This window comes from Hemicordylus capensis, chromosome 17 (genome assembly GCF_027244095.1).
Source record: "Hemicordylus capensis ecotype Gifberg chromosome 17, rHemCap1.1.pri, whole genome shotgun sequence".
Taxonomy (NCBI): domain Eukaryota; kingdom Metazoa; phylum Chordata; class Lepidosauria; order Squamata; family Cordylidae; genus Hemicordylus; species Hemicordylus capensis.
The window spans coordinates 15,393,416-15,409,609 of NC_069673.1; the positions used below are offsets into that span (position 1 = coordinate 15,393,416).

Here is a 16,194-nt window from a genome sequence, read left to right on the forward strand (position 1 = left end):
TTCTTTAACAGCAGACTCCCACTGTGATTGGAAGCAGTTTGTTCCAGGAAGAGGTGGGGGATCGCTCTGAGGGTGCTCAAAGGTGCTCTTGCATCATAAGAGGTTCTGAAGCGGAGCTGGGGATCAATCCAACTAGCCAAGGGGCTGCAGGGGGTCAGGACAGCTGGCTACACTCATTCTTCAGTTGCCCGCACTCCGTTCCTCTCGAGTGAGCCCAGTGGGTTCCCGGCAGAGTCCCGCGGATGTGCCAGGCAAGGAGAAGGGGGCCCTTTGAGTCCATGTCCTTTCCGCAGCCTGCTGGAAAGGACCCAGAGTTTTCGCCTCCGCTTCTCCCATTGATGCTTTGCCATCGTCCTTGTCTCTGCCGCTCCTCTACAAGGCTTCAAAGGCCTCTTTTCTTGTTAGTGTCGCCCGTTGCCAGCTGCTCCCTGGCTTGGTTTGCAAAGCCGTGTGCCACAAAAGTGTCTGTTCCTGCGGAGACACCGTGTGGGTGGCCGCCGCCCCATCGGCGACTAATGGACAAAGGCCTGGTGACATCCGCCCGCACCGGTCCAGCACTCTTGAGGGGCTGTTTGCACAGTGGCAGAAATGTTTGAACACACCTGTGGTTCTGTGTTACAGAAGAGATGAATGTGTCTTTGGGTGTTGCTGAGCAAGATTCTGCCCGCTCTCAGGATTGAGGTCTGGCAACTTAACATAACATATAAGAACAGCCCTGATGGATCAGGCCCAAAGGGCCTATCTAGTCCAGTATGCTGTTTCTCAGTGGCCCACCAGATGCCTCTGGGAAAGCCTCCAAGCAGGAGAGGAAGGCATGCCCCCTCTCCTGCTGCTGCTCCCTTGCAACGGGGATTCACTGGCCTCCTGCCTCTGAGCCTGGAGGTAGCCTAGGGCCAGCCTGCCGGACTAGTAGCCACTGATGGACCTACATTATCCAAGCTGGTGACCATCACAACATCCCCTGGCAGAGAATCCCATTGATGGCCATTGCTTGGTGAGGCAAACCAAAGTTTGGCCCATAACAGCAGTTTTGTGCATTCAGGCGTACTGTTGTTCCCACCTCAGCCAGGTATAACTGTGGTTATCCTGTGCATCTGAACTCAGCAACAGCTGGTTCCAGGATCCTACTTCCTGATGCATTTTTGAAAATGCAAAGTAGCCACAGGTGGTTGTCGGGGCCGTTTTAGATTTCCTCCTGTGCTTATCTCTCTCATCACCTCCCAGCTGGCCAGATTACACAGCAGAGGTGCTTACACATATGCAAAGCGTGTGATGTGGCCTTGTACGGTGGTGCAACTCTCTTGTTGGCTTGCAACACTGCGGTTGGGGGGGGGGAGCCTCCCTGCTCTTAAAGGCTAGAGGGCAGAGCAAGAGAAGAGAGAGACTCCCAGGGAGCAGCCATGAAGAGAGACGTGGTGCAGAACCTGATCCCCTTGCTCTGTCTCGTGCTGGTCGCCGGTGCGGCTGCAGAGGAGGAGAACACCTGCCCAGGTGAGCTGTGGGCATCTGGCCTTGCAGGTGGCTGCCACCGCCAGAAGGAAACTCGGCACCTGTTCCAAAGAGGGCTGTGTTTTCCGTCTCGGTGACTGCATCCCTGTGGCCTCAAAAGAGCTAGAAACTTGAGGAAGCTGCACTCCAGAAGCAACTGTGCTTTGAGTGTGCTGAAAGGAGCCATTCAGCCCTGTACTGCTTTCCATGTTGGAGATGGCGTTCCAGTGCCTCGACCTTCTGCACCAACAATGACCACTAGGGACATTGGGAGCAGAGGTAGCTAGCGAGGGTCTCCTTACCTGTCCCTGCTTTGCCTCTGTTCTAGGACCCCTGCCTTGACTCCTCAGGTATTTCCTGTGGGGGAGTCAGTCCTCTTCCTTTCCTCCTAGAGAGAAGATGGAACACTGCCCCCCTCACCTACCTTCCTACCTATCCATTGTGTCGCTGATAGATAGGATCGGTCTTTCCAACCCCCAATGTATTTCACTACGAAACCTATTTAGTTTAGACTCTACAGTGAAGTGATCTCCATGCGTGCTCCTTCCATAGCTGCAACAACTAAACTCCGCACTCTCTAGCTGGAGTGGGAGCTTCCTCGGTGCGCTCAGCTTGAAGGGGAAGGGGCCAGCGAAATCTCCCCTGGAATCCAGAGTATCTTGCGTGCCAACAAAGGGCTGCTCTCAGCTGCAAATGTCACTGGTTTTTGTCTGCAGAGGTGAGCATCGTGGGCCTGGGCGGAAATGAGAAGCTGGCCATCCTCAGGGGGTGCCCCGGGGCCCCTGGTGCGCCAGGACTCCGGGGTCCTCCAGGTGCTGTTGGTGCAAGAGGTAGGTGTCTGAATGTGGCCCCCACCCACAGTCCCTTCCATGAGGGGAAGTGGGGGTGGACCCAGGCAGGCTGCAGGGTTGTATCAGGGCCCCCTCTCTGCGAAATGCTGAACAAGTTGCTTTGTTTTGGACAGGCGAGAGCGGACCTCCGGGAATCCCAGGAAAGGCCGGCCCGCCGGGGGTGAAAGGTACTGTGTGTGCCCCTGAGAGAGGCAAAACCCCTTCAGTGTGTTCCCAGAGCTTGTCCAAGGAGTTAAAATCATGTTTGCATGTCCCTGTTTGCCCTGTGCTTGACCTCAAGGTTGCAGAGAGGAGCAAAAGAAAAGCAAGTTGCGTCTTTAGAGTTGTCCTCGGCTTGGACATAATTCCATTAGTTCTTAAAAAAAAAAAAGATTTTTCATTCTGGTAACTTCAACACTACCCAAGGCAGAGATGAGACCTCAAAATAAGTCTGTGGCCTTTTCGATTCAGTGGCAGCAGCTCTGATTTTGAATGGCTTTCATGTATAAAAGACATCCCTGCCCTGGATTTTTCTGCGTCGCTTTCAGTGCCTTCTTGGGGAGGTGAGAGTATCGGTGAACATTGGGGTCCATTTGTTGTTTTTAAATGTGCAGTAAATGTATACGATGCTGCCAACATAGGTGTCCCCTCTTGGGGTTTATAGACAACAGCAGAAAAGGAAAAGGAGAACAAAACATTACCCAACGTGGGGCAATATTGGACCAATATAGTTCCTTATTATTTTAAGTCTCGGTGGTGTCATCTGACGAGACTGGAGCTGACTCGGTCTTCTTTTCTTCCCCTTTGAACCAGGAGAGAAGGGAGAAACAGGCGCTCCTGGAGAGAAAGGTAAGAGGAAGTTTCTTATGCTGTCCTTGGGGATCCTGGAGTACCCTTTGGGGCTGTCTCACAGGGGTCTCTTTAGCAGCCCTGTATGATGGGATGGAGCCAGAAGTGTCCAGCCTGTGAGGGGTGAGCACCATCTGCCTGTGGGCATTTTCAGTTTGTATGATGATGAATTTCCACTCTTGTTTGCAGGCGACAGAGGAGACCCAGGGCCCCTAGGACAAATAGGTGAGGATTACCTAACTTGATTATATTTTTCTCCTATCCTTTTGGGGAGTTCCATGCAGCACACACAATTCCTTCCCCACCCTCTATTCTCACAACAACCCTCCAAGATAAATTAGGCTGAGAGAGGATGGCTCATCTCTGGCTGCCTCCAGGGGAAAAAACCCTTTAAGATGCATGTGTTCTGTCAGGCTTTTCATGCTTTGTTTTTTAATGCTCTAATTGTTTTTATTTGTGTTAATTGTTTGTTTTGGATTTTTTGAGTTTGATGTAAACTGCCTCGAGCTGTTTTGTATCCGGTGGTTTGTAAATCTAACAAACACAAATGCGATGTACAAGCTAGCTTGTAAAGGGAGAAATGGGGAGTCGTTTCCTGTCTGACCTGCTTCGCTTTGTTCTTCTTCTTCTTTTTTTTAACATGCAGGAGAGAAAGAGCTGAATGAGATCCAGTGTAAGCAAGGTGTGTGTTTGCCTAGTTCTTGGTGGCGAGAAACCCGCATCCTGAGATTGGGACAAAAGGAGAGGGTGCCTTTCTCCCTGCCTGGAGCTCTCAAGGGATCGCAGGAGCGCCTTGCATGGCAAAATGTGGATCTCGCTGCCTCCTCTGTTCCGTTTAGGCCCAAAGAACTGCAAAGAGCTCCTGGCCAAGGGAGTGGTCCTGAGCGGCTGGTACACCATCTACCCACAGGACTGCACGCCGCTGACGGTGCTGTGTGACATGGACACCGATGGAGGCGGGTGGATTGTGAGTCCGGCAGAGTTCTGAGCCACTTGGGTGCAGGTCTGGTGTCGGAGCACAACCACAAATCTTTTCCACAACCCGTGCCTGGAATGGGAGGGGGCCGCCGTGCAGGGGCAGAGCATCTGTTTTGCAGGCAGAAGGTCCCCGGTTCAGTCCCTGGCAGCAGCTCCAAGTAGACCTGGGAAAGATTACAGACTAAAGGGCTGAAAAGATGCAGTGTGTGCATCGGCTATGGCCCGGGGCCCTATAACTCCCTGCTTTGCAGGCCAAAGGTCCCAGGTTCTTCAGTCCCTGGCAGAATCTCCAGGGAAAGCAGAAAAACTCCCGCCTGCAAGCTTAGAGAGTTGCTGCCAGTCAGAGCAGACGATCCTGAGCTAGATGGACCAAGGGTCTGACTCAGTATATAGCAGACTCCCATGGTGCAAGCCAGCTGTGTAAGCACCTGTTCATGTCCTTGGATATTGTCCGAGAGAACTTCTTGTTAGCTCTTCTTCTCCAGGGTTAGCTGGAAAACCAAGAGGGAGCCTCGTTGCCACTTTCTTGCAGGTCTTCCAGAAGCGGGTGGACGGCTCTGTGGATTTCTATCGGGATTGGAGTGCTTACAAGAGAGGGTTTGGAAGCCGGCTTGCTGGATTCTGGTTGGGGAATGACAACATCCACCTGTTGAGCAGTTTAGGTAAGGGGCTTCCTTCCCCTGTCCAACCAAACTTTCCTCCATCTGGCCCCGCCACCATCTCCACAGACCCTCTATTTCCAACGGCGAGGAGCAGCTGCAGTTCACAGGGACTCTCTCTCCAAGGAGGAGGAGATTTCCTCCATGCAGCTCTTTTATTGTTTCCTCTGTTCTCTTCTGCTCTGCGCTCTGTTGCTTCTCAGCCTCGGCTTTTAAACCAAGAAAATGTCAATAATTGATTCCCAAATGGAAGCCCGCCCTGTTTGCCACAGGCTGTGGTCAGCTCGTATACATTTGTTCCCCTTTCTTCATTGATGACATGTGCACATGCATTGATGTCCAACTGCAAACAAAAAGAAAACCCACCCGCAAATGGCACCACAGTCTTCATATAAGACCATCAGACCAGCCTTGCTGGATCAGGCCCAAGGAAGTCCAGGATCTTGTTCCCCACAGTGGCCCACTGGAAGCCTCTGGGAAGCCCACCAGTGGGAGAGGCATGCCCTCTCTCCTGCTGTTGCTCCTCTGCAGCTGGTATTCAGAGGCATCTTGCCTCTGAGGCTGGAAGTGGCCTGTAGCCACCAGACTAGTAGCCATTGATAGACCTGTCCTCCTCCATGAATTTGTCTAAGCCCCGCATAAAGCCATCCAAGCAGGTGGCCTCCTTCACCACATCCTGCAGCAGAGAATTCCACAGATTAATGATGTGCTGTGTGGAAAAGTACTTCCTTTTGTGGGTCCTAAGTTTCCTGGCCTTCAGTTTCATGGGATGACCCCTGGTTCTGATGCTGTGAGAGAGGGAGAAAAATCTCCCCTTCTCCACATCATGCCTAATTTTATAGACCTCTAGCATGTCTCAACTCAGTTGCCTTTTTTCTAAACTACAAAGCCCCACATGCTATGGCCTTGCCTCAGAAGGGAGGTGATCCTCATCATGTGCACATGCATTTATGTAAAACTGCAAAACAGAAAGAAAACTCACTTGCATTGTGCGTCAAAGTGCACCACACTTCTGTGTGTGCACTCCAGCATTTTTTGAATTTGCAAAACACCACACAAAGGGCTCTGATGAATGCTTTCCACAAGCATCCTCGGATGGCTTTTGTGAAGGGTTATTAATGTGCAGTTGTGCATTGGTGATGCAGAGTGAGGAATGAAAAGTTGGGGCAAATCACACATGCACAGCACTGTAGGCAACATCTGGAGCTCGGAATTCCTGATGCGTTGGGTTGGAAGGAGGTCATCTGGGACTCTAAATCTGGGGAGAAATTTGGATGAAGCGGATTTCAAATGGAACCTCTGGATGTATGGGAAGTCCCTAAGAAATTTCACCAGTCTTCTAGAAACTTGTTGGGCTTCCCTTAAAAATTCTCCTTGGGAGAAATGCTTTGAATGTCACTTTAAAAATAAAATAAAATCCGTGACATCCTGCCTCTCATGCACAAGTGCTGTTGGGTAAAGCCAAGGGCGTTGTGAAAGAGGAAGACTGTTTTCTCCTCTGCATATTGCAGCAAAGCATGTGCCAGAACCCTTCCTATGGCTTGCTACATTTACAGACTCAGATCCTGAGTTTGCCTCTGGGGTTGTGGTCTTGTGGCCCCTGAGTCCAGTATTTTTTAATGTTTGGGATAGGAGAGAACGAGCTGCGTGTGGATCTCACCGATTTCGACAATCAACACACATTCGCCACATATCAGTCCTTCAGGATTGCAGCAGAAACGGATCAATACAGGCTGGCACTCGGAAGCTTCCTTGAGGGCACTGCAGGTACGTGGTTGGGCATTTCCCTGCCTCTTTCCATAGCCAGTGGAGGCGGGGGGGGGGGGAATACCCATGAAAAGTGGGCATGGACAAAAATCATAAAATGTGGGAAGCTGGATGTGGACTAGATGGACCCGCTGAGTCGTTTCCCTGCTGGATCAGACCCATCTGCCACTGGTTATTAGCCATGATAGCTAAGTGGAGCTTCCATATCCGGAAGCAGTTTACAGTCCCGTGTGCCAGGCACTGGGGACAAAGGTGGGAGGGCCGCAGCCTTCAACAAGATGCTGAGCTAGATGGACGTGCCTTGGTCTGATCCTGCCAAGACTCCTTATGCACTCTTATTAGCTTTGAGGGGGATCAAGCTTCCATGCACAGGAACAGTATAGCTCTGTGGGTGTTACTTGGGACAGACCATGTGGCAGGACTGTTGCCTTCCTGCCTTGCTCGGGGGCTTCTTCTTGCTCCCCCTCTGTTTGATATTAAATGCAAGTTGAAGACTTTTTTTTTAATTATTCCAACAAGTCTTCCCTATACATTTCTCTATACAGAAATGCTATACATTTATGTGGGTCTGCCCAGTTGTAAATACGATTCAGACATTATGCTGCATGAGTGTAGGAGAGGAGAGCTGGTCTGGTGGTAGCAAGCATGACTTGTCCCCATAGCTAAGCAGGGTCTGCCCTGGTTGCATATGAATGGGAGACTTAATGTGTGAGCACTGCAAGATATTCCCCTCAGGGGATAATGGGGCCACTCTGGGAAGAGCATCGAGGCTCCAAGTTCCCTCCCTGGCAGCATCTCTAAGATAGGGCTGAGAGAGACTCCTGCCTGCAACCTTGGAGAAGCCGTTGCCAGTCTGTGAAGACAATACTGAGCTAGATAGACCAATGGTCTGACTCAGTATATGGCAATTTCCTATGTTCCTATGTAACTGAATGTAAACATTATTGTAAAGCCTAATAAAAATTTAAAATGCAGCAAACTAGTGAGACCTCCGTCCACCCCCTTGCAGGCGATTCCCTCTCCGGCCACAACAGCATGCCTTTCTCCACCAAAGACCGGCAGCAAGACCCGAGCAACAGCCAATGCGCGGTGACCTACAAGGGGGCCTGGTGGTACAACGCTTGCCACACCTCCAACCTCAATGGGATCTACTGGCTGGGGGCACACAGCACTTTTGCTGACGGGGTGAACTGGCAGACTGGCAAAGGGTACTACTATTCCTACAAGCGCTCAGAAATGAAATTCAGGCCCCGGGCTTAGTCGGGATGGAGTAGCTTCCATTGCTGAGCCATAACTACGGTAGGGCCGTTCACACGATCGGTATCTGGGTCGGGGATGCTTCCTAACCAAGTTCGTTATGTGTGTGCTCCTGTTTTGTGATTGTGTGTGAGTGGGGGAGCTGATCTTCCGGTAGCGAGCATGAATTGTCCCCCTTTGCCAAGCAGGGTCTGCCCTGGTTTGCATTTGAATGGGAGACTACATGTGTGAACACTGTGAGAGCCCCACCCTGTAGGGGATGAGGCCCCTCTGGGAGGAACATCTGCCTGCTTGCATGCAGAAGGTTCCAAGTCCCCACCTCCCCGGCCAGCAGCATCTCCAAGAGAGGGCTGAGAGAGATTCCTGCCTGCAACCTTGGGGAAGCCGCTGCCAGTCTGTGAAGACAATACTGAGCGAGGTGGACCAAGGGACTGACTCCGTATATGGCAGCTTCCTATGTTAATATGAGTGTAAAACAACCTGGGAAGCAAGGAGCTTGACCACTTGCCAAGTTGGAGACCCAAGACAGCTGGAGACCCAAGATTTGAGAGCCGCGGTGGGGTGTGTGTGTGTGTGTGCTTGTCCCTACCTACCCAGAGCTTAGCACACGATCAAGTTCCCTTTGGACTCGCAGAAGACGGGATATGCCCAACTCCGAGACCCGGGTAGGATCCATCCAGTGACCCTGTAAGCAGGGATTCCCAGATGTTGTGGACTACAACTCCCATAATCCCCAGCCAAAGGCCAGTACAGCTGAAGATGCTGGGAGTTGTAGTCAACAACATTTGGGAACCCATGTGGAACTCTGGGTCCATCTCCTAGCCAAGTTCCGATCGTGTGAACTGCCCTTGTATCTCCGTGGGTGCCCTAGATTCAAGGATGCAGAGTGAACCCTTCTGCCTCTCCTTTCACTGCAATGGGGTCTACTCAGGAGGAGGACTCCCCAACGGCCCGTCCACCGTACAAATCGGCACAAGGGGAGGCAACCCGGAAATCCCAACCACATCAGCCCCAACCACATCAGCAATGCTGAGTCGGCACCAACACGCAAGAGGTTGATAAAATAAGGATGTTTATTTTACCCGCATGATATTTACAACAAAATAAATTAAAAAGACCAATCACTTCCAAGGGAGAACTGGTTTTGTGTATGTGTGTGGTTGTGGTTTTTTTTAAAAACAACTTCAAGACTTGAGTTCCTCCAGCCAGCGATTTATTCCTACTTTGGTGCAAATTCTGATGGGAGACCCAACAAGCTGCCCAAAACAATATTCAACCGCATTGCACAAGTTCTTAGTCTGTTGATAGTCCATGGAAAAACAGTGTCCTATCCCCCGCAACAAATTAGAATAAAAGTAGGGAGTGGAGAGCTGGTCTTGAGGGAGCAAGCATAAATTGTCCCCTTTGCTAAGCAGGGTTCCCCTTGGTTTGCATTTGGATGGGTGACAACTTGTCACCGTTTGGATGTGTGACTACCTGTGAGTGCCGTCTGCTGTAAGCGATTCCCTTGGAAGATGGGGCTGCAGCTCAGAGGTAGAGCATCCGCTTGGCATGCAGAAGGCCCCAGGTTTATTCCCTGGCAGCATCTCCAGGTAGGCCAGGGAGCCCCTCCTGCTGGAAAACCTGGAGAAGCCGCTGCCAGTCAGTGTGGACAATACTGAGCTAGATGGACCAAGGGCCCAACTCAGTATAAGGCAGATTCCTAGCATTGTAAAGGCATGTCCTTCCCAAAGATGGTCAGCAGACGTTGCAAAGAACTTCTGGGGTGTACTTTGAACATGGGTGGCTCATGACATTTTCTGTTGGAGTTTGTGATGAAGTTGGGATAGATCGCTAGCTGAAAGAGGCCTTGTCAGTGGGGAGAGATTTTGGTGAAGAGGTGACGGCGTGGGGACAAAGAGGAACAGCTGCTCCCCCTGCCTCCAATTCTCCCCGCCTCACTGTCGGAAGGGCTTCTTCCTCCCAGGCCCAGCCGGGCCCGTGCCTGACTCTGGCCTCTGACTCTCTGCATGCCAAAGCCCCCGTCCCCGTGCCTGACCTCTTCATCTTGGGAAGGCTGCAAGCAGGAGAGCTGGAAAACACCTGGGCTCTTGGAGTGTGGCTGCCGGTCAGAGGAGCAGAGCGCTTGAATGGACCAGCAGTTCTGAGTCTCTATAAGGCAGCTGTGCACGTCCAGAAGCAACAAGCGCCCGCGATTCTCTTCTGCTCGGAGCTCCCTGGAGAGCAGCGTGGGGTGGCAAGCAGAGGGTCCCTCCCAGGTTCTGTCCCTGGCATGGCTGGCCGAGAAGAAAGCACCCCGGGGAGCAGCCCTGGAGAAGACCTTGGCCTGAGAGAGTCTGATTCTGCAGCTGTTGCTCAGCAGCTTTGCCGGCAGAGGAGGTCCTGGGTTCCGTTCCAGGCAGAGCAGACCTGGACTAAGGCACGGGGGACTGCCTTGGTCCTTTTCTGGGGCCAAACACCTCTTTGGGGAGGCTTGGGCCAGGTTTGCACGCTCTCCACTCTGGAGAGGCCAGCTCTGACGGAGGCTCTTCTTGCAGACCTCGCCCCCCACCACCGGCCCTAATATTTATTCCTTCGTGAGACCAAACTATTAAAAACACCCCCCGAGTTGCTTACAGGCCTTGTCTGGAGATGGATGTGGATTCCTGGAGACTCTGGATCAGTCCTGGAGGGTGGTGGTGGGGACCCTACACTGTCCTGAGGCTGACCATCACGCTCCCTTTGACCATGAAGGTTTGTATAGGGCCGAATTAGCTCTGGTTTTCAGAAAATGGGGTGATTTCAGTTTGGGGAGGGAGGAGGCCTAGTTCAGAACCAACAAAAATATTCAGAGCCTCTGCGGAACCCCTAAATCGCCAGCTCTAACATTTAGGCAGGCTGTGTGTCCACACCAGTTCTGCTGTGGCTTCCTCACCCTGATCAGTTAGGCATTTCCTGGCACTAAGAGCTATTTGGCAGTGGAACCGCCTGCCTCATGCAGTGAGGGACTCCTTCTCTTTCAGTCTGGATGGCCAGTCAGGGATGCCATAGCAGTTTCCTGTCCTGAGCAGGGGGTGGTCTAGAAGACCTCAAGGGTCCCTTCCCCTCCAAAACTGGGTTTCTATTTTGTCCGCCACCACTGTTGTTCCTGCCAGCTCTGCCCTGCTTTCTGCCGTCCCATCTCTCCTTTTTCGTTCTGCTTTTCGTATCCACAGAAGAAGACAATCCTCCTCTAGTGGTACCCACACTGCACAAAGTCAACCCACAACCTCTTTAAATCAACAACTGGTGTCCACAAATGTTCCCAAAGTTGCTGAGTGTGTGCGTGTGTGGGATTCAACCCTGGAGAGCAAACAGCCAAAAGTAAATCAGAAATGCGGAGAGACTTTATCAAGGCATCACATCCAACGCTTCTGCGCCGGCTATTTTTAAAGAGAAAAGTGATACTTTTTTTCCTGAGGGATAGACGGAGGGGTGGAGCAAACTGGTTTGGCAAAGGTGGTCTTCTCTTCTGTACAAGCCAGCGGTCAGTCATCGCTCCGTACCTCATAGTATTCCTTTGGCATCCAGGACAACTTGATCTTTTTAATTTCGTGAGATCCACCAATGTTGTAGTCCCAGCAGTATTCAGGCGATAACACCTTGTTCGGTTTGTGGAGGAGGTAGTATTTGTTTAAGTGGCTCTCGTCATGCCACACGGCTTCCAGATTCTGCTTTTTGTCCTCTCGGATGCCTTCGTAGCACTTCCTGGTGAGGTTGAGGACGTGCAGCGGGGTCCCTCCAAACACGGCCCCGTGGTAATAATAGTCCCCCTCCTCGTAAGAGATGTACGCAGCGGACTCCGGGCGCCGCTCGTATGTGAAATCCTCCTTCTCTGCCTTATAAAACCAGGCTTGGATCTGGGCCACTGATTCGTCCAGCGTCTCTACCCCGTAGCTGCTCTGGAAGACCTGGTCGACGTCCATGCAGAAGAGGAAATCCACCTCATGGGCGATTTGGCTTTCGACGAGGTCCGCGATGGTTTTCATCCGCATCATGCTGACGTCCTGCCAACGCTGCTCCTTGCTGACTTGGAAGATTCTCAGCTTCCGCAAGGGCCCCAGCTCGAACTGTGGCACTCTGGAGACGTTGTCCACCATGATGTAGAAGATCACGTTGTGGCCAGGCATGAAGAAGGTGTTCGCGGAGACCAAGAAGTTCTTCAAATATTTGTCCAGGTACCTTGGGGAGGAAGGAAAGGAGCAGGATTAACCAGAGTCCGTGTTCTGTCGGCAAGTTCTGCTCTCCCCAGGTTGGAGCAGAAAGATCTCAGATATACACGGGAGCAATATATACGCAAGATCTCGAATATAAGATAAGATGAGAGAACTCTTTATTCGGTCACTGACCAGAAAAGATCTCAAATATATGGGTGCAAAAAATGTGGAAGATCACATGGGAGCAAACAAATGGGGGGTTTCAAATATAAGGTAGTAAATAGATGTATTTATTTATTTGTATATACCGCTCTTTGTCCCAAGGCCCCCGGGTGGTTAACAACGCGATAAAAACAATTCAATAAAAACAGGACAAACACAGCTCACAATTTAAAAAGAGCAAAAAGCAGTTCATTGGCCAAAAGTGTGGGTAAAAGGGTCAGTCTTCACTTTCCTCCTAAAGGCTGGGGGAGAGGGGTCTCAGCTGAGAGCGAGTTCTCCAGCCTGGGGCCAACACTGAGAAGGCCCTGCCCTGCGGAGCAGAGCCCTCCCAGCTGATCGAGTCAGGTCAGCTAGATATGGAAAGCTTGGGGAAAGAGACCAGCTCTTCTCTCCCCGGATTTGAGCAGAAAGATGTCTCTGGAGAAATTCTTCCTCTGCCCGGAAGACTGAACTCCTTGATTTCCTGCAGGGGAATCAAAAGATCTCCCACGGCTCACAGGATCTGGAAGACTGCAAAAAAGGCTGCAGAGAACTTTTAAAGAAGAGCTCTAGAAAGGAATTCCGGATAGGAGCAGGGGCTGAAGCGGCACCTACTTCCCAATGGCGAAAACCGTCAAGCCGACGGTGACTTTGCGTTGCTTGTAGTGGTCGTCCAAGAGAGAGGTCTGGAAGGTCCCGTCCCATATGATGGGGGCTCCCCAGGAGGTCAGGGTGGACACCTCTCTTCGAAGTCTGTAGAGAAGGAAAAGCAGGGTTCAGGGGAAAGGCTGGTGGCACAAACTGGGCAGCGCACACCGACTTGTGTTGTTTATTCTAAGGCCTGGGCGGGGGCAGTGGCGACCCCCCATCAATCCTAAGTGTGGCCCCCTGACTTGCTTAGTGGGCCTGTGTGAAGCTTCGGCCAAAGCGGAATATGTATTTGTTTATTTATTTCACATATTTTCATACTGCCCCAAACTTCTGTCTCTGGGCAGTTGACAACAAAGCAAAAAACAACAGAAAAAGTTAACACATGACAACCATTAAAAAAAATAAAATTAAAGCAATATTTTAAAACTGTGTCAAAACTATCAAAACAATATTTCATTGACTCCGCAGGGTGCCCCTGGCCCCATGGGAAGATAACCATGCTCGCCATGCGGTGCTGAGCCTTGCCTAGCCCTGGGGGTGGGGGGTCCTTTAAGGGAAGGCGGGGCCCTCTTGAACTTGAAACATAGTGAAGATCGCTCTGGATGATGAGAGTTGTAGTTCAGCAACATCTGGAGGCCCCCAGGTTGGCAAATAGGGTGTTGGCCATTCGCTTGTGCCTTAAGAGTGTCTTGAGAGGTGTCCTGTGTGTGTGGGGGGGTGATCATGTTGGGTTAAGAGCAGTGAGGGCTAAGTTCAAATCCCCACTCGGTCATGGAGCTCGCTGGGGGGTGAGCTTGGGCCAGTCACTCCTCCTTGGCCTAACCTACCTCGCAAGGTGGTTGTGATTAAAGGGGAGTGGGGAAACCATGTCGTCTGCCCAGCGGAGAAAAAAAAAGGGTGGCTTTTCCTAGTGTGGATTTCTCTCTGAATGCCAGCAGAGGGTGCTAAAGAGATTCCATAAGCAGGCTAGTCATGTTGTTGGAAGGAAACTGCTTTTAGTCCCGACTTCGCTCCACAAATAGCCAGGATAATTTGCCTGGTGAGGTCTCATGCCCCAGTAATTTACTGGAATCCTGGGGATTGAACTTGGGACCTTCTGCATGCAAAGCAGATGCTCTTCCGCTGCATGACCAACCCATTCCCTTGTGTACATAAGAACACAGGAAGCTGCCATATGCTGAGCCAGTCTCTGGTCCATCTAGCTCAGGATTGTCTGCACAGACTGGCAGCAGCTCTCCAAGGTTTCAGGCTTAGGGGTCTCTCTCTCTCCCAGCCCTACCTGGAGATGCTGCCAGGCAGGGAACCGGGGACCTTCTGCATGTAGAGAAAATGCTCTTCCCCTGAACTATGGCCTCACTCACAAAGGAGGCATAAATGGGACTCCCATCCAGGTGCTGACCACAACAAGACCTGCTTAGCATCAGCAAAGTGGCTGCATTATGTGCCCTTTGACCGTCCTCTGGGACCTCAGTTTCATTACCAGCACCCCCCTCTGTAAACGGAAGAGCTCTTTGTGTTGAGAACGCCAGTGTCACCTCTGCAGCTTGCAGATTGTAACCTGTTGTGCTACTGCCCCATGTGGTGAGCTTCTAGTGCTGCAGGCTGGCGAGCCTCTAGGGCAGGGCTGCTCAACTTTGCCCCCCCCCCCTGCCCGCCAGCTGTTTCTGGACTACAACTCCCATCATCCCCAGCCACAGTGGCCAGTAGCCAGGGATTATGGGAGTTGTAGGCCAACATCTACAGGAGGGCTGAAGTTGAGCGGCCCTGCTCTAGTGCTTGGCTCTCCTGACCTGGGAGGACGCAGCTGGAGTTGGTAGGCACAGGTGACGTATGCAAAAACAGAGCTCGGTTCCCTGCCCCAAAGAGCTTCCAGTCTAAAGCAGGACAGCGGAAGGAAGGCCGAGAGGAAAGGGAGATTCGGGGAGCAGGCATTCACTACCGCTGTGGAGGACAAGCAACACAACAACCGAGGGAGTTATTGCGACAGAGGTTGGGGGGCGGGGGGCCATAGCTAGCCAGCCAAGGGCATCATTTCATTCCCGCAGTCCAGGATGGAGGTGGACCCCGGTGATGCTGCCAGCTCTGCATCCTTGAACCCAGAGGCAAGAGTTGTGGCCTGCAAGGGCCAGCCAGTGGCGTGGAGTCGGCAGCACTGACAGCGGTCAGTGGACTGGCTTGTGCGTGCAGGGAGGCCAGCACGCCTGCTGGTTCGCCCTGCTGCCTCCCCAGGGGGCTAAGGGCCACTCAGCTGCCCTTCCCCAGCTGGCCGGGATCAAGGGAGGGGAGGGTGGAGCCCAGAGACCACAAGCCTTGGGGCCCCGCCCTTCCCCAGGTGCCTGCAGTCCGGCTGACACTGACACAGCTGCAGCGGCGATGCTGGTGCTCTGGCCTCAGGTCGCAGCCTGGCTGGGCTGGGCTGGGCTGGGCTGGGCTGGGGGCTCCTCTGCTGGCCTGAAGGGGCCCCCCTTGCAAAAGCCCCCCCCCCCGGCCCAGCCCAGCCTGAGGGAGAAGCCGGAGGGGGCAGGTGCCTCCTCCCAACGAGGCTGACCTTTTGCCCAGGCATCTGGCCAGCTTCCCGTCCATCTGCAGAAGGAGTCCCCAGGCCACGAGGCAGGTGAGGGGGGCTTGCGCCCCAGAGCAGCCCCACGGCAGGCCCCAGCAGCAGCAGCAGCCGCCACCACCATGGGAGAGACTCTGTGCTGGGCTGCCCCCCTCGGAAAGGTGCCTTTGGACCACGCAAGCGGGGCTCACTCCAGAGGCCTGAAGGGGCTTCCCGTCCCCAAAGCGGCTCCAGTCGGAGAGAGAGCAGCTCGCTAGAACCACTGCAGGGACTCTGGGCCGCCGGGCTGGATGGGGCCCATTGCAATACCCCCCCCACTGCTAGACCTCATGGCCCAGTTAGCTGGGGGCGGGGGGGGGGACAACTTGGATGTGGACTCAGCGTCTCTGACTAACCGCTCCGTCCCCTTTCATGTCAACATACAAAACAGCACCTCTGAGCCTGTGCAGAGCGAACCGCACCGAAGCACCTCTTTTTGTGTGTGGGTGTGTGTGTGGGTGCATGTGCTCTGTTAAGTGGGGCAACCCACCCCCCCAGGTGTGGGTTGAGGGCATTGGGGCCTGCCAGCGACTGGACCCTGATTTGGACGGGGCCTCAAATAAGGAAGGGGAGGCTGGAGGGGGCAAAACTCCCCCCCCCACTGGTAACTCTGAGGCAGCCGCTCTGAGGACACACACGGCTTTCATGGAATGAAGGACTTGGCCTTGCTCCCTTCGACGCACACCTGGCCTCTTCCGGCCACAGTGGACCCCATGAAGAACGGCGGTGGTGAACGGAGA

The 16,194-nt window shown here is 52.8% G+C and overlaps 2 protein-coding genes across 9 annotated transcripts in view; one reads left to right on the forward strand and one right to left on the reverse strand.

The window, feature by feature from the left end:
• Positions 1-1,385: 1,385 nt before the first annotated feature.
• On the forward strand, positions 1,386-8,890 carry LOC128338748 (ficolin-2-like). Its single transcript, XM_053281608.1, has 10 exons — positions 1,386-1,491; positions 2,205-2,318; positions 2,453-2,506; positions 3,132-3,167; positions 3,357-3,392; positions 3,814-3,849; positions 4,007-4,134; positions 4,678-4,807; positions 6,437-6,571; positions 7,581-8,890. Exons 1-10 carry the CDS (start codon positions 1,401-1,403, stop codon positions 7,829-7,831), a joined length of 1,011 nt encoding a protein of 336 aa, XP_053137583.1. The 5' UTR covers positions 1,386-1,400; the 3' UTR covers positions 7,832-8,890.
• Positions 8,884-16,194, reverse strand: part of LOC128338747 (N-acetyllactosaminide alpha-1,3-galactosyltransferase-like) — a 50,399-nt gene continuing 43,088 nt past the window's right edge. For all 8 annotated transcript variants that reach the window (XM_053281604.1, XM_053281601.1, XM_053281607.1 and 5 more), the window contains exons 7-8: positions 12,820-12,957; positions 8,884-12,028 (exon numbers count right to left, since the gene is read on the reverse strand). In XM_053281604.1, the coding sequence (XP_053137579.1) occupies positions 11,335-12,028; positions 12,820-12,957 (832 nt within the window). In that variant the 3' untranslated portion in view covers positions 8,884-11,334. The remainder of the gene's footprint in view (positions 12,029-12,819; positions 12,958-16,194) is intronic.

What these genes read in the sequence shown, in the direction of transcription:
- LOC128338748 (XM_053281608.1), top strand. Translation starts at nt 1,401, where the DNA reads ATGAAGAGAGACGTGGTGCAGAACCTGATCCCCTTGCTCTGTCTCGTG. An exon ending in GGAGGAGAACACCTGCCCAG is followed by an intron (nt 1,492 to 2,204) that starts GTGAGCTGTGGG and finishes TTTTGTCTGCAG; the next exon opens with AGGTGAGCATCGTGGGCCTG. An exon ending in AGGTGCTGTTGGTGCAAGAG is followed by an intron (nt 2,319 to 2,452) that starts GTAGGTGTCTGA and finishes TGTTTTGGACAG; the next exon opens with GCGAGAGCGGACCTCCGGGA.